General features: G+C 45.4%; 1 protein-coding gene across 17 annotated transcripts in view; it reads left to right on the top strand.

The window, feature by feature from the left end:
• Nucleotides 1-23,754, top strand: part of DIP2A (disco interacting protein 2 homolog A) — a 108,330-nt gene that overhangs the window by 20,207 nt on the left and 64,369 nt on the right. For 11 of the 17 annotated variants that reach the window (XR_010407175.1, XR_010407176.1, XR_010407173.1 and 8 more), the window contains exons 2-6: nucleotides 6,244-6,315; nucleotides 10,842-10,961; nucleotides 16,234-16,353; nucleotides 17,702-17,932; nucleotides 21,397-21,525. Coding sequence is in view for 14 of the 17 variants with exons in the window: in XM_064577569.1 (XP_064433639.1) it covers nucleotides 6,244-6,315; nucleotides 10,842-10,961; nucleotides 16,234-16,353; nucleotides 17,702-17,932; nucleotides 21,397-21,525 (672 nt within the window). In the remaining 3 variants the exon portion in view is untranslated. Of the gene's footprint in view, nucleotides 1-6,243; nucleotides 6,316-9,673; nucleotides 10,101-10,841; nucleotides 10,962-16,233; nucleotides 16,354-17,701; nucleotides 17,933-21,396; nucleotides 21,526-23,754 lie in introns of all 17 variants that reach the window. The other 6 variants (XM_064577580.1, XM_064577558.1, XM_064577609.1 and 3 more) reach the window with 4 other exon arrangements.

Genomic DNA, 23,754 nt, shown 5'->3' with positions numbered 1-23,754 from the left:
GGGACTTCCTCAAGTTGATAAAGCAGAATATAAGACACCCGCAACTAACATCATACTTAATGGGGAAGAACTCAAAGCTTTCCCTGTAAGAACAGATATAAGGCAAGGATGACCCCTCTCACCATTCACTGTCAACATTGTAGTGGAAATTCTAGCTAATACAATCAGATAAGAAAAGGAAATAAAAGGTATATAGATTGCGAAGGAAGAAATAAAACTCCTTGTTTACAGGTAATGTGGCTGTCCGTGTAGAAAATCCAAAAGAGGGGCACCTGGGTGGCTCAGTTGGTTAAGCGGCTGCCTTCGGCTCAGGTCATGATCCCAGGGTCCTGGGATCGAGCCCTACGTAGGGCTCTCTGCTCAGCAGAGAGCCTGCTTCTCCCTTTCCCTCTGCCTGCCACTCTGCCTACTTGTGCTCTCTATCTCTCTGTCAAATAAATAAATAAATAATATCTTAAAAAAAAATCCAAAAGAATTAACAAGCTCTCCTTCCCACCAAAACTAATATACACAGTTATAGCAAGGTTGCATGACGCAAGGTTAATATGCAAAAGTCAATCACTTGCCCATATACCAGCCCTGAACAAGTGGAATTTGAAGTTAAAAACACGATACCATTTACATTAGCACCCCCCAAATTAAATACTTAGATATAAATCAAACAAAATATGTACAAGATCTATATGAGGAAAACTACGAAATATTGATGAAAGAAATCAAAGAACTAAATAAGTGGAGAGGTATTGTGTTCATGGATAGGAAGACAATATTGTCAAGATGTCAGTTTTTCCCAAGTTGATCAATAGATTAAATGCAGTCCCAATCAAAATATCAGCAAGTTATTTTGTGCATATTGACAAACTAGTTCTAAAGTTTATAGGGAGAGGCAAAAGACCCAGAATAGCAACACAATTTTGAAGGAAATGAACAAAGAAGACTGACACTCTGATTTCAGGACTTACTATGAAGCTACAGTAATCAAGACAGTGTGGTGTTGTCAACAGGACAAATAGATCAGTGGAGCAGAACAGAGAAGCCAGAAATAGATCCACATAAATATAGCCAATTGATTTTTGACAGAAGAACAAAGGCAATACAGTGGAACAAAGATGGTCTTTCCAACAAATGGTGCTGCAACAACTGGACATGCACAGGTAAAAAGTGAACCTAGGTATGGACCCCTCACAAAAAGTTAACTCAAAGTGGACCTCATCCCTAAATGTAAGAATGTAGAACTGTAAAACTAGAAGATAGCATAGAAGAAAACCTAGATGACCTTAGGTATGGTGATGACTTCTAGATACAACACCAAAGGCATAGTCCATGACATAAATAATATACACTCTGTTAAAAATAAAAACTTCTGCTCTGCAAAAGACAATGTTAAGAGTAAGAGAAGACAAGCCATTGACTGGGAGAAAATATTTACCAAAAAACACATATGTTGATAAAGGACTGTTACCCAAACACACAAAACTCTTAAAACTCAACAGTAAGGAAACAAACAACCTGATGGAAAAATGGTCCAAAGACCTTAACAGACGCCTCACCAGAGAAGACATACAGATGGCAAATAAGCATATGAAAAGATGCTCCATGTCATAGGTCCTCGGGGAGATGAACTCGGCTGCACACCTACGAGAACAGCCACAATCCAGAACACGGACACCGGCAAGGGCTGGGGAGGACGTGGAGCGATCGGAGCTCTCATTCACGGCTGCTGGGGAAGCAGATGGGGCAGCCACCCTGGAAGGCAATTCGGTGGTCTCTCACAAAACGGAACGTGCTCTTCCCATACGACCCAGCAATCACGCTCCCTGATGTTTCCCCAAAGGAGATGAGCACACACGTCCACACAAAACCCGCACACAGTTGTTTACAGAAAATTTGGAAGCAAACAAGATGTCCTTCAGTAGGTGAACAGATAAATAAATTGGTCCATCCAGTCAATGGGTATTATTCAACACTAAAAAGAAATGAGCTGTCAAGCCAAGAAAAGACATGGAAGAAACTTAAGTGCATTAAGTGAAGTCAATCTGGAAGTCAATCTGTATGATTACAACTCCATGGCATTCTGGAAAACTGTGGAGACAGTAGAAAGATCAGTGGTTGCCAGGGATTGGGGAGTGAGGGAAGGATGAATAGGCAGAGCACAGAGGATTTTTAGGGCAGTGAAAATACTCTGTATGATATCATAATGATGGATATGTTATTATCCATTTGTCCAAACTCATAAAATGTACAACACCAAGAATGAACCATAACTAAACTTTGGGTAATTAGTATGTATCCATATAGTTCGTCAGTTGAAACAAAGCACACCACTCTGGTGGAGGATATTCATAATGGGGGAGGCTGTGCATGTGTTAGGACAGAGAGTGTATGGGAATTCTCTGTACCTTGCCCTCAATTTTGCTGTGGACCTGAGACTGCTCTAAAAAAGGAAAAAAAAAAAAAAACCATATATATATAGCTTTAAGTAAAATAAAAGATAGAAGGGGAAAAAATGCCAACCTTCTGGAAAGTAAATCTGCATGCCCAGATGGTTTCACGGACAAATTTTATCACTTAAAAAAGAAATAACACCAATTTTATATAGTCTGTCCCATGTATTTTTAACTTTTTATTTTGAAATAATTTTAGTTTCATAAGTTGCAGAAATAGTATATAGAATTCATTCAGTTTTCTGCAATAACATCTTATATAACCAGAGTACATTATCAAACTATTTTCCATATATTTTTAATTACAGTTATTGTGCTAAAAATGTAAAGAATTCAGAAGTGTATGAAGTAAAAACTATTTCTCACACCCACCTCAAGCTAAATAAATCATTATTAATAATTTGTTGGGCACCCTTCCAGACATTTCTTGCACACACAGAAATATATACACTTACACACATGCATAGTTTTATTTATTTGTTACCAGAATTAAATCATTCTTTATGTATATAGTTTTTAACTTGCTACTTTTACCCAGTAGTATATCACGAATCTATGTAAGTGATACCCATCCCCTACCTTCCAAATACCAGGGTATTGTTTTAGGACCAACAGTATGTAGTAATGATGTATGGCAGCATATTTTTTTCCTTTTTTTTTTTTGGTGGACAATTAGGTTGTCTCCCATTATTTGTTGGCCATTTCCATGAAGACACACTTCCTGTCTTATTCCTGGCCACATCACAAATATGATGTCCTTGTTGCTGTGGCCTTAAGGAGTTATTGAATGCTTTTGAGAATAGGCTTTTAGGAACTGTGGTGTCTGGGTTGGGATTTGGAGATATTTTTTGCGATTTTGCCTTTGGAACCCTAAATGACTTTGGTTTGCAGCAGTGGAGATCAACCTGAGCCACATACCGTAGCCCTGCCTGGAGGGCTGGTCAGAACAGCTAGCAGCCCACAGACCACCAGAGAAGGGTGGGCCCTGGCATCTTCCCAGAGTCCCCCAGGCACCTGGGTGCACAGCCAGGGGCGAGCTTTATCCTGACCGAGATTCCCTAAGGCGGTCGGGTCAGGGAGACTCCAGTTTTGTGTAGACAACTGGGGAGTTTGGCTCTGCTGTTTGTCTCTTGAGTGTTTACTGAACTTGGGTTCAGAAAATTTGGATTTGAGTCCCTTTTCTATTAGCTTATTGGTTTTGTGTCTGCACTGTCTTTTGGAATTCCGCTTTGCTCTCTGTGTGGGGAGAGGTTTGCATTCAGTGGCGTGTTGGGTCAGTGTCTAAGTTGGATGTAACAAATACGGTAACTGTTACACATGAGGATGCGTAGCTTGGTTATGTTCAGCTGGTTCAGTGAGAAGACACAAGACCACTTTTGCAATATCACAGGCATGAAGCAGGGAGCTAGCGTTTCATTTCTGAACGCTCCCTGGCACCTTCACCTTGGAAATGTTCATTTGAAATGGGAACCAAAGAAGAAGCTGTCTCTAGGAAATGAATACTTAACTTTTAAATATCCTGGAAAATCAGTGCTCTGCTTTTAAATAGGGGTTTATCAGTTTTCGTGTCATGTAACTATATAGTTTTCATTTCAATCTGTCTTAATTACATATTTTCATATATTTCAGAAGAAGCATAATTTTTTAGTAGATACTGCTTTAAAAAAATACATGTGCTTTAAAGTTGTTCACAATTTAAACATTAAGAAGCTAAATTCTATAGTGATGCCTTGGTGGCATAACCGTCTGCCTTCGGCTCAGGTCATGATCCCCGGGTCCTGGGATTGAGTCCTGCATCCGGCTCCTTGCTCAGCAGGAAGACTGCTTCTCCCTCTGCCTGCCACTCCCCCTGCTTGTGCTCTCTCTCTCTCTCTCTCTCTATCTCTCTGACAAATAAATAAAATCTTAAAAAAAAAAAGCAGCTAAATCCTACAATCCTATCCTGGCCAGGCTTGGTGTCTGTGAGTGTGCAGTGAGGGGGTAGGGCAAGGACAGTGCACCCCAAGGGCCCTGGCTGGTAGCAGCGGATTAGTGTGCTCACTGCGTCATGGACTGGCTGATGTTAAAAATGGAGTGCTTAGCAGAAAAAAATAGAGTGAGATTTGCAATATCATGCCATTCAGGTAAAGCACAAATACATGGACACAAAGCAGTGTACATTCTGCAGAACAAATTCAAATTAAAAGACTAGTTTGCTGTAGGGGTGGTGGGGGAATAAAGTAGGGACAGAGGGGCTAATCAATTGCAGGGTAGGTGAGATACACAAGAGAGGCTTGGCAGGGAGGGCTGGCTGAAGGAGCTGGGGTTAAAGCAGTGCAGACCCACTGGGAGCTTGCGGTAGTCTGGCCTGGACCAGAGCAGCCGCCTGCTGGGAGAGCAGGACCTGGTGCTCCCCGACCCCAAACTCGTCTTCTGTAGGATGGTGTATGAATGTCTCCCCAGAGACTTCCAGCGAGTCTTAACTTAGATGGGAGACATTTTGACACAACAGATCATTGTACATCAAGAGATCATGTACAGCCATGCTTGATGAGGCCCCCGGGGAAGCGATCCTGCCCCTCTGACTGCCAGCACTCTGGTCCTGGGCTGGTTTGGTGGGGCAGGGACTGGGGGGGAGGAGGTCTTCAAAACAGTAAGAGCTTTCTGTTAACGACGGTTTGCCCAAACAAGCTACTAGTGGAAATTGCAATATATGTATTTCTGGTCTAAATAAAGTCTCGAAGACCCGACAGATGCCCGTTGAGCATGCCAAGTTCTCTCTAGGAAACAGATGTGCACATAGCTTGAGAAGTGTTTCCACGAAGACACACTTCCTGTCTTATTCCTGGCTGCTTTAATTCGTTCTTAGGCTGTTCTTCTGGGGCGCCTGGGTGGCTCAGTTGGTTAAGCGACTGTCTTCGGCTCAGGTCATGATCCTGGAGTCCCTGGATCGAGTCCCGTGTCGGGCTCCCTGCTCGGCGGGGAGCCTGCTTCTCCCTCTGACCCTCCCCCCTCTCATGTGCTCTCTGTCTCTCTCATTCTCTCTGTCTCAAATAAATAAAAAATAAAATAAAATCTTTAGGCTGTTCTTCTTTATGATCATTTGTCAGAACAGCAGTCCCTGTTCCCGAGTCTTTGTCCAGGGATGCACTGTGGCCTTACACCAGGACTTGCACGCGTGAGCCCGCACGGGACTCGCTTGGCGATCTTGGGAAAATGCAGGCTCAGCTTCATTCTGGGGGATGGCCTCAGAGTCTGCTTCTCTTTCTTTGTTTTTAACTTTAAAAATTTTTATTAAATTTTTTTAGAATCTCCATTTCTGACAGGCTCTTAGGGGATGCTGATCACAATTTTTTAAAAATCAAAGTATTATTTACATACAATAAAATCCACTCTTCCTGGTGTGTAGTTCTGTTGGGTTTTGACAAACACATATGGTCATGGGCCACCACCACCGTCAAAACAGAACGGCTTCATTACCCCCGAGAATCCCCTCATCCCCCATTGTGGTCAGCCCTTCCCGCACCCCCATCTCTTGGCAACTACCATCTGCTCTGTCCCTATGGTTTTATCTTTTCAAGGATGTCCTATAAATGGAGTAATTCGGTTTGTAGCCCTTTGAGCCAGGCTGCTTTCACTTGGGAAGCTCTGTCCAAATTGTACATATCAGTTTGTTCCTTTTTTCTGCTGAAGAGTATTCTGTTGTGTGGGTGCACAGCGATATTAGTGTTTCCAGTTTCTCCATTATGAATTATTTTTTCATTCAAAAACTTTGGAACTTTGGAGGAAATATAATCATCTTGTGCCACTGTCGTTTTAGGTGACATCACTCAAAAAGGATATGAAAAGAAACGGGCAAAGCTGCTTGCACGCTATATCCCACTTATTCAAGGTAAAGTCAGCACGCTCAACTGTTTTGTAACAGTCGATTTCCTCACCAAACTTGACCTAAATATGGATTTTAGAGTTTTACATTGGTATGTTTCATATTTTATTAAGGAGGACTGGGCAACGTGTCTAGTATTAAATAATAAAATCCAAATCCAACGTATCTAATATTAAATAATATAATCCACAGGTTATAATTTATAGCTTGGGTTTGGTATAGATCTCGTTTCCAAATAGGATTTATTATATTTTTATGATTATAGAATACAATTCTTTCTGTGATTATAGTAAGGAACATCCCCTTACTTAGGTTCAGAACAAATGTTGTAAAGTGTCAATTCTTCCTACCTTAAATTGATCTGCAGAGCTAACACACTTGTCATTTCAACAGGGTTTTTTTGGTGGAATTTAACAAGCTAATTCTAAAATTTACGTATAAGTTTAAAGGGCCCAGGGGCTCAAAATGTGCTCAAAAAAGAAGAATGAGGTGGGAAGATGTGCCCTCCCAGGATAAGAAGAATTACTATCATGCTCTCGTCGTGAAGACGGCCTGGTTTGGAGTAAGGGCAGGCAGCTGGATCAAGAGCAGGCCCCGGAGCCCAGATGCAGACGCACATGTGTGTGCAGACGTGGCCTGGGGAGGGGGGCAGCGTTGCAGGGACGATGCTGCCGCTCCCTGTCCTCATGGAAGATCTGTGTCACTGGACACAACAGCGTCCGGCACAGAAGAGCCAATGAGAAAGGCAAAAGCTACGGCGTCTTAGAAGATTGTATAGGAAAACGGTCACCATCGAAAGATAGGCAGGACCTCAGGAGTCACTAAAGGGCCTGAGCTGTGACCCTAAGGGAGGGAACGGTGGCTGTGGTTAAATTAACAAGGTCGTTTTATCCAAAGTCACCATAAAGAGATCAAGGGCAAGTCACACAGTGGGAAGATAATTGTAACACAAATAATTGAAAAAGAACTAGTATGCAGAACACAGGTGGCAGCACTGTCCTATTTATTACCTTTTGTGATAATGGAAATGTTCTGTAACCGCTAGCCATGGATGGTCTCGAGCTCTTGAAATACGGCTAGACTGAATTTTTAATTTAATTGTAATTAATTTAAACTTAAATAGCCAGAAAGTCCCGTAACATGATTTTTCAAAAAGCGCAGGAGGAAACTGGGCCGAAGCCTTGAATCACTGTTTTGTAAGTGGGCAAGCGTACCAGCCAACAGCAAAGAAAGATGTTTAACCTCAGTGGGAATTGGAGGGATGTGGATGAAGCCCGTAACCTGCATGGGTTGTGGAGGGGATTCCAACAGTGGGGAGTGGACAGCTGGTAAAGCTGAAGAGGGGCAGCGGTGCCCAGCCACTCGCCACACAGGTGCCCGGGACAAACTCCGGGACGTTTGCACCCTGTCCTCTCTCTGTGCACAGCAGTGTTTATTGGATCCCTAAACTGCCAAGAGCTCAGACATCGAGCAGCAGAACCCCTCGGTGGGAAGCTTGAAGACCCACGCGCATCAGCAAGGATGAGTCTCATGAACATAATGGGGAGTGAAGGAAACAATCAGAAGGAGCACAGCCACCACAGCCTAGAGAAACGTGCCGACTGCGCTCTTCAGGAGCTCACATGGAGTTGGTGAAGAGAGACAAGGCAGTGGTTCACGAAGCCAGCACGCTGTGTCCTCGTGGAGTGAGGTGGGGACACAGGGCGCTCCTGAGGCACCGTCCCACTGGTTTCTTCCCCGGGTAATAATCTGTAAACGGAGCGCAGGGCTTATACTGCCAATATCAGGATGGTACAGTTCACAAGAGACCAACAATAAAAAGAATATGTCCTGACATTCATTAATCTCTGAGAGCCCACATGACAGACGTCACCAGCAGCTGACTAAGTGACGCCCAGTGTGGCATGCAGCCCAGGCAGGGGGAGACGCCGCTGCTGCAGGACCGGGGAGCGAAGCAGGATGAACAGAGCAAACGACAGTCCTCTGCACTCAGAGGTGGTCGTGTTTGATGCCTTGGCACCACGGGGACTGCCCACTCTAATGCCTATTAATACCTTAGGAAGAAAGTCACAGAACCTATATTAGGATCATAAAATCTACTTGAAAGAAATAGCCAAGACCCTAAAATATGAAGAAAGATACTGATTTCCTAAATGGAAATCTTAATTTCCAAATTAATCTGTGGACCTTATGTAGTCCAGTCTGACTACCACTGGCTGGTTTTTAAAGTTTCCAAACCTGGGATTGGAAATAATAACTCATTTGAAGGGGAAAGTTTCCGAGAGTAGCCAGTACATCTCTGGGAGAGACTACTAGTGAGAACGGCCTGGCCTCCAGCACTAAACCTGGTTGTGCCCATGTAGTCACATCAAGGGGGTGTTGGTGTTCGGGGCAGAAGAGCCAGCCGGTGTCAGGGAAGGCGGTCCAGCCAGGATGCAGGAGAGCGCCGAGGAGGAAGCCTTGTCTTACGGCTATTGCCATCCCGGCGGAGGCCGCGGAGCTGGGGTGCTCTCCTCTCTGTGTAGCATCAGCGAACAGAAGCTTCCGAAGGATCAAAGCTCGAAGTATGTTTGTGATTGTAAAATACTGTAACATTCAGGAGGATATTTGAATCACCTTTGAGTGGGGGTTGCAAGATGGGAGACCTGGGAGTTAGAAAGGAAAAGAAAGCAGGTATGATTCGTTGCCTAGAGGTGAAAGTATTTCCCAGTGGCTGAGCTGCCACCAGCTGGGCCCCAGCTCTGGGGTGCGTGCACGGGCCAGGGTCGTGACCCCAGCAGACCGGGGTTCCTGCAGCTCTTTCTCGGGAACTCATCAGCTGGATGAAATGAATAGAAATTCAAAGAAGAGGAAATGAAGATGTTCAACCCCACGAGTAGATATGGAAGTACAAATTAAAGTGAACCATTTTCCTTGTATCAGATTGGCAAAATTCTAAAAATCTTTCTAAACACCCAGTGCTGACAAGGGTGTGGGGAAATGGCACTTTCATGCATTGCTAGTGGGCATGCAAATTGCTGTAACCCTTTTAGAAAGTTATCTCTTGGTACTTGTAAAACCTAAAAATGTACCTGCTCTTTCTTGTGATAATTTCACATTGGGCTTACATTTTTGTGGAATAAACGAATCTATCTCAAAGAATAAAAGCACCCATATTTTGGAATGCAAATGTAAGGATGTCCATAGGCATGTATCCATCATGCATAAGATTCTGTGTATTCTCCATTACGAACTTTAAGGTCATTCTATCCAGTCACAAGAAACAAGATGCCAATCACAGTGCTGGCCAGTGTTGCTATACTATGTATATGCTCACATTTTGAAGAGCTAAACACTGATTTCCAGGAGTGTTCCCACCTTCTAGCTCTGTAACTGAACGCCCAACAGTGCCGTTCCCAAGCGCCAGTGATGACAGCTCTTCTGCTCACACGTCTGCAGTGTGGCTCCCGAGGGCCGCTCGCCCTGTCCCCAGAGCCGAAGCTGGTGTCCTGGAGGCAGTGCTGAGTCTCCCCGGCCACTGTGGTCTCCGCTGTCCTTTCACGTGTCCTCTTGCTGTGTTGTCTCCGGGCCGCACAGGCTTGCCTCTGCCACACTGTGTCCAGCAGTGGGTTTGAGGCAGGGATAGACAGCCTTTCTTCAGGAGGTGATGAAGGCTTGGCAGACCCCACGGGGCTGGGATGCCTACTGGCTACTTGGATGAGATGTCTGGAGCCAGAGACTAAAGTGAACCTGCGTCACTCTGATGAAGCATGACGGAAGGCTTGCGTTGTGCTGTTCTCAAAGGTCAGCAGGTTAGAGCTCAGACAATACCACGGATTCTGTCTCACGATCCTGTATGCTTGGGCCCCGTCCGTTTACTTGCCACACTGTCCTACGGGCCTGTGTGGTCAGGGGCCGTGGAGGGTGGCCACGGGCTGTCTGGGTGTTGGGTTTGCAGACAGCAAGCAAGCAGGCGCCCCAGGCTGAGGGCGTCAGTGCCTGAGGTCTCTGCACCCAGTGCTCTGTGGCTGTCACAGTCATGTGCACCCCTCCCTCGCCACTGTCCCGCGTTTCTGCCCGTGTCCAAGGGCAACTGGTCACCCCAGGGACCGCTTTGTGGGATGCCTCCTGGGGAGCCGGCTGACGTCATGGACAGTGCCAGGGAAAGTGACACAGCCTTTGCAGATTCAGGAAACAGGCTTTTGAAGGACCTTCCCAGGATAGTCTGCCGCAGGTGCCCACACGTGCTGTGCTGGGACGCTCAGGGACGCTGTGTGATGGTCACCCTTTTTGCGGACGGTGGACAGTGAGGCAGGGCAGGCTGGGCACTTTCGGATGGAGAGCTGGAAGTGAGTATTCGTGGCTCTGTTCCCAGCCTCCAGATCCAGGGCTCTTCTGGGCTTCACGGGCCACTGCGGGATGCATGTGCCCAGATGATTACCGTGTGTTCTGTGTAGCAACGTAGGAGGAATATGTGCTGTTCCAAATGGATTTTTCCATCATCGGAAAAGCAAGTTGTGTACACAAGCTGTTCGCACAAAATTGTGTTGCAGGGGTAGATCCATCCCTGCAAGCAGAGAACAGGATGCCCGCTCCCTCCCAAACCACAGCCGCCGTGCCCAAACAGCAGAAGCCGCGGCCCACCAGCTCCCGGGACGAGCGCTTCCGGTCAGGTAGGGACCAGAGAGGGGTCGCCCCCCACCCCCCGCGGTGGACCTGGCTGTAAATGGCTGCTGAAGAAAGTGTTTTCACTGAAGGGTAATTGACCACATCCTGCTACTTTTCAAGAGAAAACCTAACCTTCCCACAATCACAGGATCTCTTAATGTGACCTGTAGGGTTGGGGGTCTCTCCCCAGGGGATGCTTATAAAAACCCCTGGAGAAATTGTCCTTCCCCCCGCAATTAGTATAATTTCTTTAAACTTTTTGGTCCATTTTTCTACCTCTAGCTTTGGGGTTGGTATTCGTAATTTTTGTATGTTATGGAGCAGCTTTATTACTATAGGTGTTTTTACTATTCCTTCTTTTTCTAATTTTGGAGATTTCCTTCTAAGGAGATTTCTGCCACTCTATCCATGCTTTTATCAATATTTAAATTAGCCTGTGACATTTTATTTGAATGATCGGAATGCCCATTGAAAAGATTCATGTTTTCAGCTGTAGGTTGCATGTCAGTAGCTTTGGGGCACTCTGCTTCACCACCATGTGTGATCACACATTTCCTTTCCATTTAAGCTCTTTTGGAAAGCTTTTTTTTTTTTTTTTTTAAAGATTTTATTTATTTATTTGAGAATGAGAGAGAGCACATGAGAGGGGGGAGGGTCAGAGGGAGAAGCAGACCCCCTGCCGAGCAGGGAGCCCGATGCGGGACTCGATCCAGGGACTCCAGGATCATGACCTGAGCCGAAGGCAGTCGCTTAACCAACTGAGGCACCCAGGCGCCCCTGGAAAGCTTTTTTTTTAATGATGAAAAACTTTCAACAGAGATAAAGAAATGACCATTTTGTTTAAAGAATATCTCAGAGGAATGTTAAGATTTTATGTGTTACGTTAACATGGGAGTGTGATGAAGTGACGAGAAATTTTTGATCAGATAATTTCTTACTAATTTAACATACATTTGCCATGCTGTTAATATTTTCTTTTCTTTTTTCTTTTTTCTTTTTTTTAAGATTTTTATTAATTTATTTGACAGAGAGAGACACAGCGAGAGAGGGAACACAAGCAGGGGGAGTGGGAGAGGGAGAAGCAGGCTTCCCGCCGTGCAGGGAGCCCCATGCGGAGCTCGATCCCAGGATCCTGGGATCATGACCTGAGCCACCCAGGCACCCCTATTTTCCTTTCTGATTATATAAATAATACATGCGATATCAAATATATCAGGTTTAAGGACAAAAGTAAAACCACCTGAACTCTGAATCCTGAGACCACCACCCTCAGCATCTCACTGAGCAGGTGCACACAGACACCTGCAGGTGCATGCGGAGGGTGCATGCGAGGGTTCGCACACCCGCCGATGCCTGCGTGCACACACAGATACCCCAGCGCTCATGCAGGTGCACACACGCGCCCACTGATACCCACAAGCACGTGCAGATACTCGCTTGCACGCACGCACTCCGTGAATGGGGTCATGGTAGAGGCCCCCTTTCTCTCCTTTTCTTCCTACTTTCCCTGCTTCCCGCCGTCCTCTGCTCCCCATCTGTTTCCATGTGACAGATGTTAATAAACTGTGAACTTCATTCTAGTTCTAATTCTTTATTTTCTGAATACAAGACCTTGACCATAGCTGTGATTTGCTGGTATTTTCTCCGAGGTTTTGTCTTGTCTTTGCATTCTCTTAAAGCGGCTTTTGAAGAGCAGAAGGTTTAAATTTCATTTTATTTATTTATTTTTTAAAAGATGTTATTTATTTATTTGAGCACATGCGCGCGTGCACACGAGAAAAAGAGAGAGAACGCAGCGGTAGGGGGAGGAGCAGAGGGAGAGGGAGAATCAGACTCTGTGCTGAACATGGAGCCCAACGTGGGGCTGATCCTACGACCCAAGATCACCCCCCAGGACGAAAGCAAAAGTGAGTCGCTTAACTGACTGAGCCACCCAGATGCCCCTGGAAATTTTTAATTTTAATGAAGTCCAACTTACCGTTTTTTTGTTTGTTTTTCTTTTTAGTGGATAATGCTTTTGTTCTTGTATCTAAAAAATCTTTGCCTCACCTAAGGTCACAAAGATTGTCACCTCTGTTTTCTTCTAGTTGTTTTATAGTTTTATATTTTAGCTTTAGGTCTATGATCCATATTTTAGTTGAGTTTAGTATTAGTTCAGGGTATGAATCAAAGCTCATTTTTTTTGCATACAGATATCCACTTGCCCCCATCATTTGCTGAGAACACACTGCCTTTGCCCCTCTCTCTAGGAACACCCGCACAGGTAGACGCGATGCTATTTCTGGACTCTGTCCTGGCCTGTTGATGTATTCGTCTATCTTTACGGCAAAACCATGTTTCAGTGATTATAGCTCAGTAATAATTGTTGAAATCAGTAGTGCTCTTCCTCCAAGTTTTGTTGCTTTGTTCGTTATTGTTGTTCCCTTGTCTGTAATGTGACTTTTCTCCTCTGGCACTTCTAAGATTTTTCTCTTCATCGCTGGTTTTGAGTGATTTGGTTATGATGTAATGTTCTCATTGTGGCAGCCGTACTTTCAGTTTCAAAGGGGAAAGAACATTTTATTGATATCATAGAAATAGAAAGAAGAAAAGAGAAATCTGCGCATAGATGAGGGAAATAGTAAGCAGTAAAGGAGGATAGGACAGAATTACATTACATCAGATCGGGTGCTTGCAACACCCGACCTTATCAGCTGGGGAAGCCCCGTAGAGACACCCAGGGTGGAGTCCCCACTGAGAGGCCTGGGCAGAGCGTCCTCCCTGCAGCTGAGACTTCCCACTGACCATCCCCATAAGGGCCGTATTTATAGGGCCAATGACAGGGTCTGAGGTTAAACATTGGTTCACCTACATGCAGTTTGGAGTGAGCTGCATTTCCATGTTGTCATGTCTTTACATCTTCCAGGAGCCTGGGCTCCTGGATGTGTCTGCCTCCCGTCCCAGATTCCATTCCGGGGGGCCAGCCCAGCCTGGAGCAGCAGGGGATGCGAGGAGATGTGAGGCTAGATTTACAGCTCTTGGGGTCCAGACCAGAAGGGCCGGTTCTGACCTGGAGGCCAGCTAATGTCCACTAACCAGGCTCCCAAGGTCACTCATGGAGCACGAGTCTCACAAACAACATGCTCTAGCCAGTCTGCCTACGTGCAGGTTGGGCTGGCCCGTGATGTGGGACAAATCACAGAAACCTACATGTGCCTTGGTGTGTGTAGTTTTATGTTTCTTGGGGTTTGCTGAGCTTCTTGGATTTGTTGGCTTAGACCCCTGTTGTGCTGGTATCATGTCGATTTTTAGTCTTCTGTTGTTTTACCTGTATTTGTGATTGTGTTGGTTTCTAAGGCTGCAATAGGGTTTAAAGTATGTGCTCACAGTTACCGCTGTGTTGTTGCAGGGCTCCTGGATTTGTCTCTCTCCCTCAAACACCTTCTTATGTCTGGGAGTATTTTTATTAGACCCTTACATTTAAATGATAATTTGGCTGAATTTGAAATTCTAGGTTCAACACATTTTTCTTCAGTACTATGTTGCCTTCTTGCCCCCAGTAGTTTCTGTTGAGTAATGTGAGTCTATTCCTTGATCCTTCCAAGGTGATTCAGTCTTTCTCTCTGGAAGCTTATAGAATTGTCTTGTTGTCTTTGATGTTTGTAAATTTTATTTTAATACATCTGTGTGCAGATTTTTCATCTTTCCTGACTAGCACCCTATGGGCCATTTCACTGTAAGGGTTTTAAATGCTTTAAAAACATTTTGTTGGAGAAAAATTTAAACAGGTACAAAAGTGGACTTCCTCGTGTTATTACACGTGTTTATTACTCATTGTCCAGATGCACAGCCCCAGTCATGCTCAGTCTTGATCCGTTTATCCACACCCCACCTACGCCCTCCCTTCCCACATGATTTTGAAGCAAATCTCAGAGATGATGTTATTTCATTTAGATGTCATAATATTCTTGGTGTCTGTTTCTGAAAAGGATCGTGTCCTTGTAGCTCTAAAAGATAAAAACCATTATCGCAAAATAAGTAAAAATAATTCCTTAATATCAAATATCCAAATGTTCGTATGGTTTTTAATTTTTTATTTTTATTTCAAAAAAAATTTTAAGTAAGCTCTATGCCCAACGTAGGCTCAAACTCATACCCCAAGATCAAGAGTCCCATGCTCCACCGACTGAGCCACCCACGCGCCCCTGGGCCAGCACTTCTAGGCATTTTTAGCAGAGGGGGTACTGCATAATAGTTAAAGACAAAATATCACATGTGTTCATGCTGACACTTTCCATTTAGATCAGGAATAGAGGCTGACCTCACTTCCTTTCTGTGTTTGTATCTTCTTCCTCATGAGTGTCTTGGTTCCCAGGGATGGTAGCATCGCTGTGTGATGCAGAAAAGAGTTTGTATTTCTTTTCTTTCTTTCTTTTTTTCTTAAGTAGTGAAGCCCAACACAGGGCTTGAACTCAGGACCCTGAGATCGAGACCTGAGCTGAGGACACTTAACTGACTGAGCACCCCCAGGCGCCCCCAGAGTTTATATTTCCTGTGCATCCTTAGTAGATATCTCCAGAGGAACAGGTCAAAGGGTCTAACTATGTACTTGAAAGTCATTTGGAATAGTTTAGGCCAACAACTAGAGACATGCTTACGTTCATTTATTTCATTTTATTTTTAATTTGGGGGATTTCTTTTTTATATAGTTTTGATTTATAACTGAAAATATTTACATGGGTCCAAATCTACAAACGAAGGAACAGTTAAAGAAATCTAGGGCCAGGGCGCCTGGGTGGCTCAGTTGGTTAAGCGACTGCCTTCGGCTCAGGTCATGATCCTGGAGTCCCTGGATCGAGTCCCGCATCGGGATCCCTGCTCGGTGGGGAGTCTGCTTCTTCCTCTCCCACTCCCCCTGCTTGTGTTCCCTCTCTCGCTGTGTCTTTCTCTGTCAAATAAATAAATAAAATCTTTAAAAAGGAAAAGAAAAAGAAAAAGAAAAAGAAATCTAGGGCCAATGTCATAGGCCATGCTTATTTTTTTTTAATTTTTAAATTTTTAAAATTTAAAATTAATTAATTAGCATACAGTGTATTATTAGTTTCAGGGGTGGGATTTAATGATTCATCAGTTGCATACAACACCCAGTGCTCATTCCATCACGTGCCTTCCTTTATGATAGGCCATGCTGATGTCTCTTTCACATTCAATGAAAACAAATAAGATTATAAAACTTAATTTTGTTACTTCCTAAGCAATCTTGTAGAAAGTGTCTTTTCTGCTCTTGTTTTTATGTAGATGTTCACACGGAGGCGGTGCAAGCAGCTTTGGCCAAATACAAGGAGAGGAAGATGCCCATGCCTTCGAAAAGACGTTCTGTTCTCGTACATTCCTCGGTGGAAACCTACACGCCTCCAGGTATGGACGGACTGTTGGCTTCTGTGGGGTTCCACAGCCCTGACCTCATAGCCTTCCTTGACCCCTCTGACCTGTAGTAAAGATTTGGAAAAATTAGAGATTAGAAATGTTTGTATATGTGCCATATTCCTTCCTGAAAATCTGTGGTATACACAGTGTGACTCTTAGCCGTGGGTGCTTGCTTTCTACAGGACTTTTGGGTAGATTTTAATTCTTTTACTAAGATGCTATTTATGCTTTTTAGTCAAGAGAGGAACCTAAAATCAGTGTTACTGGAATACTAAAGTTCTCTGATTTAAGAATTTTAAAATTACTCTCATCTTATTAATGACTATTTACTATATTGTTACCAGGCCTTACACAGGAGAGCATGGGCTATTGGGAGGATTTTAAAGATTTATTATTGTTTTGTTGTCATTACCTTTAGAAATGAGAACTGTTGCATGGAGCTTTTCTTTAGCGAAGGTGTTGTAAGCTCTGTCTGCAGGACACCCAGTGTTGGTGATGTGTGGCGCTCTGCTCTGCTTGTCTTGTTTTTGAGGTCATGAAACATGGCAACATGAGTTTTTGGTTTGGTGATGTAGTGAAACCCAAACACACCAGATTTACAAGACAATTTGGTGGTTTTGGTAACAATTCCTTTCTAAAGAAAAATAAGTTTATATTGTTGAAAAAAATATTCTAGAAATAGCTGTCAAATTATTGTTTCTACTAAATATAACTATAGATACTACCCACTTTTTAAAAAAACTTTTTAATAATAATAAAATGCACAGTCACGGTGACTTGCTAGAACCTTAATGAGCGGTTAACCCTATTGACTGAAGCAGTTGTCTTGGGGAAGGACTTGTTCTCAGAGCTCACCGCCAGCTCCCCTAGGCGGACACAGGTGGACGGGGGCGGCCTGGGTGGGCTGGGGGTGCCTCCCCTGACGGCTGCACTACCTCAGGGGGCCGGCTGAGCCTTGTGTGCCAGTTGTGTGGGGCGTTCGCTCAGATGGGCACTCAACACCTGGGGACCCCACCAAGGAGTGTGCTGAAGCCATTTAGGGCTGGGGTTGCCCTCACTCCCAGCGTGTGGTGCTCCCAGACCGTCCCCTGGGGGAAGCTGGGCTTGTGAAACCCCTTCCCCACTTTCCCAGGTGAGGCTCCTTGGATCTTACAGCTGGGCAAACGCAGGCCCTTCGAGACTGAGGGCAGCCTTTGAGATGACCCCTGGGCCAGGCTGGGGCAGCGCAGGTGCACAAAGCTTGCCGTGTGCGGGCCTGGGAGACACAGGTGCCAGTGTGGGAACTCCGCCCTCCTCCCTACTCATCCCTACATTATGCCTGTCGTCATTTTAACCACAGACACATCATCTGCCTCAGAAGATGAGGGCTCTTTACGGCGACCCGGGCGACTCACCTCCACTCCGCTCCAGAGCCATTCCAACATCGAGCCCTGGCTCGACCGGGTCATTCAGGGCTCGTCCACCTCATCCTCTGCATCCTCCACCTCATCTCACCCGGGAGGGAGACCCGCCGCCGCTCCCACTGCCGCCGCCACCACGCTCACAGGCCCCGCGGCCCACGCCCACCTAGGTCAGTAACGAGCGGCCACGGCCCCTCCAGGACGGGGTGCCTCTGTGCCCATCAAGGCCCACCTTCTCTTTTTCATCTGGAAAGGTCATTTTGGGAACAAAAGTAGTTCTTGATGCTTCTGTGGTTTGGCAATTGCAGACCGTGTGGTTTGTTGGCCTCCCCGTGGGCCCCAGAAGTGGTGGTGTTTCTGGAATCCTATCTCCTCCTGCTCTGGAGGGGTGGGCTAGTAGAGGTGGCAAGTGTAGGGTGGACGGTCCCCAGACGTGGCCTCGGTTGCTCCTGATGGCCACCCTGAGCCTGCTGCCTCTGCGTTGTCTCCGCCTTCGCTCTTTGCCTCGTGAGCACCCTGTGGAGCCAGCAGCGGGGCAGGGGGCCGGGGCTGCAATCGTGGTCTGGCCTTCCTAACGCCACATCCCAAGTGAAGCAACCCCTCACCCTGAACCGAGGTGTCCGGCAAAGCTAAATCATAAAGATGTGGAGGTCTTTTCTAATTCATCCATTTCTTTAAATTACATTAATCTTGGAAAGGAAGAATTGCAAACCTTTCCTGAGTTGAAATCTTATTTGCTGGACCGTAGCATAGTTTGCCTCATGTGAGCTCGTGCGCGGAGCTCGCGTCCATTCTGCACTCGCCCCGTAACGACGCGTGTCTCTCGGGGGTGCTGTCGGCAGTTCCGCAGACTTCTCTTAACCCCCGCGGTTTTCTGGATGTGCAGGGAAGGACAGAAAGCAGGCTGTTTGTCCCTTGCCTGAGATCACACAGCTGGCCCAGGGCTGGCACAGTTTTCTTTGCTGTGAGTTCTGCTAAAACTGTCGTGGGGCACCACGCCCGTCACAGGCCGTGTCTCCGGGGGCTCCCCGGAGCCTTACCACCCCCAGGCAGATGCGGGCTCAGGGGCCGAGCTGCTTTCCTGTGAAATCTTGGTCATTTGGCTGCCCTGGGAGCCCCCCACCCCCTACTGGATGAGGCTTGGCATCCTCTGTGGACACATCATGGATGCTCTTCTCTGTTTACCTGTTGAGTCAATACGGGAAGCCTGCACGTTTCTGCCAAGCTTGTCTTCCTCCGTGACGTGGGCTCACTGCTCCAGCGCACGGAGTGGCTGCCGAGGGCACTGGGGAGCCGGCGGGGCTGGGGGTTGGGGGCAGAGCCCTTGGGGAAGCAGCCCCCGCAGGCTCTTCTGGCAGCGGCCCTGGGTGTCCTGCCGATGGGCTGGCTGTGGTCACTCCCCAGCTGTCCTCAAGGAGGGCTTCCGGGGAGAGCTGGAAACACGGCCTTCACACTGATGCATTTTTTCCTCTGTCACAGTGATTTCACGTATCGGAAATAGCTATCTCCAATGGGAGGAAAACGGTGTTTCTGAATGTTCTGTTACCTTATTTCTGCTTCCTGATACTCTGTTCTGGGCGAGATGGTGTAGAAAGTAGAACCGCATCAGCATTGCTGAGCTGTTGCGAACCCTGCTTCCCGGTGGGTTAGAGATGAAAGCGTATGTAGCATGAGCGGCTGGCCGCAGCCCAGAACACGGAGCCCCACAGCCCTGGACTGTCCTGTGGCCGTGGGGTCTTTTCACAAAGCCCGTGGCTGTGGTGGGGGGGTGTTCTCCGCGAGGGGGGCTGTGGAGGCTGACAAGGGAGACTCCTTACTGCGCGCACGGAGGACCCCCGACTCTGGCGGGTGTGGCCGCACCCTCTTCTCCCCCGTCCCACTCGCTTAGCCTCTCCCACACACTGTGTGATCAGTTCTTGTGAATTCTAGTCATCTTCACTGTGGATCGTAGCCTTCTTCTGCTAAATGTTCTCTGGATATAGTTGACTTGAGTTCCTGAATCTGAAAATACTTACCTTCCTGCTCCTTATTATAAAAATCATCCTTTTAGTTTTTAGCACTGGGGAATTCTTCAGTTTGGACTAAGGAAAGAAATATAGAAAGAAGAAGGATATATTAGGTAAAAAAAAAAATTGAGGTACAATATATTAGGTAAAGGTAATTTAAAAAAATATTTTCAATTTTGGATTAAAGAAATTAAATTAAATCCATAAAACATTGGGATACAGATGTAAATACCTATATTTAAAAGTAGTATTTTCAGTTATAGCAGTTCATTTTTATTTTGAGTATTGTTTATTTTTATGTAGTGATTTTAAAACTACTTTATAGTTAAGATTACCATTTATGCCTTTCATGAATATTGTTAAAATCACTTACTCTTTTTGCTAGACTTAGAAGGTTGGGGAAATTTCTTTCTAAACTAAAAGAACTTCATGATAGGCATACTTTAAAATGCTAATTTCATCAACATCACACTTTCTCACGGGTTGTGAAAACGCTGTCGTTAAGTTAGATTTTTCCAAATGGTGTTTTCTGATATGTAAATAGAGTTTGGGTTTTGCTTCCATATAATTTCATCTTTCTACATATTTTTAAAAAATTTTGGTTTGCATTTTGCCTAGGTGATGAACTAATAGGTAAACGATCAGAACTTAAAAATCAGAAGCAGCAGAGTGGCCCCTGTGGGGGCGGGAACACGCATCAGAGGACCAAAGGGATGGCAGGTCTGTCCCGCCGGCCCTCATACAGACGCCGCAGTCACGCTCACACTCAGGCTCATGCTCACGCTCACGCCTCAGCAGCTTCCAGTCAGCCGGCACTCCAAACGGAGACATGTGCCGTATGGTACAGATTAAACCCCAAAATGAGCATTCGGACAATGGAAGGAGTGACTTCAAACATTTTCTGCATCTCACGTCGTTTGTCTTTAACTGTGACATTAATATCTTTTAGTACTTGACTGAGGTCCCCCAATAGTGAGATGTGTTGATCTGGAAGCAGGGATCATTTTTATCTTCGTAGGCTTATTCTTTGAAGGCTGAAAAGGTCTTGTGTCTTTGTGACATTCAACATAGTTTTCAGGGGAGTGGGGGTTAGTTTATAGAAGCCTGGCTATTTTTTTCATAATACAACGAAAATATTCCAATGACAACTGATTTAAAATGTGTCTCTGATTCATTAAGATTTCTTACTATTTTGTTTTGAGAGAGAGTGAGTGAGAACACAGAGGGAGAGGGAGAAACAGGCTCCCCGCTGAGCAGGGAGACCAATGAGGGGCTTGATCCCAGGACCCTGAGATCATGACTTGAGCTGACTGAGCCGCCCAGGCGCCCCCTTCACTGAGATGTCTGTCTAAAGTTCATTCATGACTGCCAACGCGTTATCGTCGGAGGTCCTGGCCGAGGTCCCTATGAGAACCACGTGCATACAGGTGTCCGCAGGCTGTGTCTGGGAGTTCAGAGTTCACAGGGTCCTGATGTGTCTTGGTCAACCAGAAAAACAGAATGAATCAGATATCACATTCCTTGCTTAGAGCTCAGTTCCTGAGGCTCTCCTTGAATGGGATTTAAAGAGCAACCTCATCCTCTGCATCAACAGCCACTTTCATTTGGGGTTTGTTTTTCCAAAGCAGATGTGCACTCCGCCCCTCCGGATGTCACCACGGGCCTTGGGGAGCTTTCGCACCGTGAGCGTCCGCAGCTGGCTTCTGTGCGAGGTGTCGCTAGGGGCTACAGCGGGAGTGTCCTAGAAACGGCTGGTGGTGAGCATGCCTCTCTTTGTCCTTTTGAAATAGCAGAGCACAGCCTTTCTCTTCAGGTATGGAACATGGCTTTGGTGCATTTGCTTTAGCAAACCTAAGCCAGCCATTAGCTGTAATTCTTCAGTGTGCGTGAACGGAGGCCAGTGTGTGCGGGGGACGTTACAGAGAGTGTCGTGGGGAGAAGCAGGCAGCAAAATCTCTGGAATGGGTCAGATGGGGAACAAGGAGAGCAGGGAGGAGAAAGCCTCCACATCTGAATTGGATGCCAAAGGAGTTTAGATCTACAAAACAGTAGGAAAATGAGAAGCCGTGGGCAGTCTCTGTTGCAGACTCTGTGTGGCCTCAGTGTGAGAGCACCCTGCCTGGGACGCACTGGTCCCCACGCCCTCTGTGCCCACAGCCTGAGAAATGGGCATGGCGGCAAGCCTGGTTTCTGACCTGCAGGCCGGAAAGGCCGGTGTGATCCCCACAGTGTCCTCATTTGCGCTATTTCCTTTGGAAACAGTTTCCGGTGTCTTTTATCAAAATCATGTGAAGGTTTCTGTCCAGTGTACCAGATTAGAACTGCAAAAAAATCCAGAGGATCTTAGATCGAAGGTTTTAATGTGTATTTTGATATTCCTAAGCAGTAAATCCAATTTTGTCAAGGTCTTTTAGCTCCTTGTCCAGATGCAACAGGAAAATACTGAGTCAACATGAAGCAGGCTTTCCATTGGTTAGATAGATTTTTTTAATTTGATTATATTTAAAAAATAAGAGCTTAGTTGAGGTATAACTGACTTGTAATCAACTGCACATATTTAAAGTATACAATCTTACAAGTTTTAAGACGTGTGTATACCTGTGAAAACCATCCCTATGATCAAGATAGTGAACACATCCATCTTCCCCCTCTGCCCCTCCCCTCACATCCCCCCCCCAAATAAATAAGTAAATAAATAAATAAATAAAATCTTGGGGCGCCTGGGTGGCCCAGTCGGATGGGCATCCGACTCTTGATTTCGGCTCGGGTCATGATCTCAGGGTGGTGAGATCAAGTCCTATATGGGGCTTGCGCTCAGCACAGAGCCTGTTTGGGATTCTCTCTCCGTCTGCCCCTCCCCATGTCTTGCTCACAGGTTCACTCTCTCTCTCTCTCTGTCTCTCTCCCCCTCAAATAAATAAATAAATAAATAAATAAATAAATCCTTTTTCAAAAAAAGATAGTGAACACATCCACCGTTCCTAAAAGTTTCCTTGTGCCCCTTTGTAAACCCGCCCTTCTGCCCTTTTGGGCTACCCCCAGGCTTCAGGCAACTCCTGATTTACTTCCTGACAATATAAAGTAGTTTGCATTTTCTGGAATTTTATATGGATAGAATCATGCAGTATTTCCTCGTAGATTGTCTGGCTTCTGCTGCTCTACATAAGTACTTTGAGATTCACTCATGTTCTTGGATGTATCGATAGTTTGTTCCTTTTACTGATAAGTAGAATTTCATTTTATGGATGCGCTGCGCTTGTTTGCTTGCTGAGGGGTATTTGGGTTGCCTCCGGGTTTTGGCTATTGCAAATAAAGCTGCTGTGAATATTCTTATACAAGTTTTTGTGTAAAAGTATACTTTCACTTCTTTTGGGTCAATAGCTGGGAATAGAATGTCTGGATCATATAATAGGTTTATGCTTAACTTTCTAAGAAATTGCCAAACTGATTTCCAAAGTGGTTGTACCATTTCACAGTCCCACGGCTGGTGATGAGAGCCCTTGTTCGCCCACATCCTTGCCTGGAGTTGGTATTGTCCATCTGTTCATGTCACCCATCCTACTGGGTGTGTGGAGGTCTCTCATTGTGGTGTGAATTAGCATCTCCCTAAAGACTCAGGAAGTGGAGCATCTTTTTATGTGCTTATTTGCCATCTGTATGTCTTTTTAGAAGTCTGTTCAGATCTTGCTTTTATTTTTTATTTTTTTTTAAATTTTTATTTATTTATTATTATTTTTAAAAGATTTTATTTATTCATTCATGAGAGACCGAGAGAGAGAGGGGCAGAGGGAGAAGCAGGTTCCCGAGGAGCAGGGAGTCTGATGCGAGACTCGATCCCAGGACCCTGAGATCATGACCTGAGCCGAAGGCAGACGCTAAACCATCTGAGCCACCCAGGCGCCCTGGATCTTGCTTATTTTTTTAATGTGATGTTTTCTTATAAGTTTTGAGAGTTCTTTATATATTCTGGATTCAAGTTTTTTATG

Source organism: Mirounga angustirostris, unplaced genomic scaffold, assembly GCF_029215605.1.
Source record: "Mirounga angustirostris isolate CCGP_5_RB_7025 unplaced genomic scaffold, mMirAng1.0.hap1 SCAF_1, whole genome shotgun sequence".
In the NCBI taxonomy this organism is placed as follows: domain Eukaryota; kingdom Metazoa; phylum Chordata; class Mammalia; order Carnivora; family Phocidae; genus Mirounga; species Mirounga angustirostris.
This window is presented reverse-complemented; position numbering and strand designations above follow the sequence as displayed.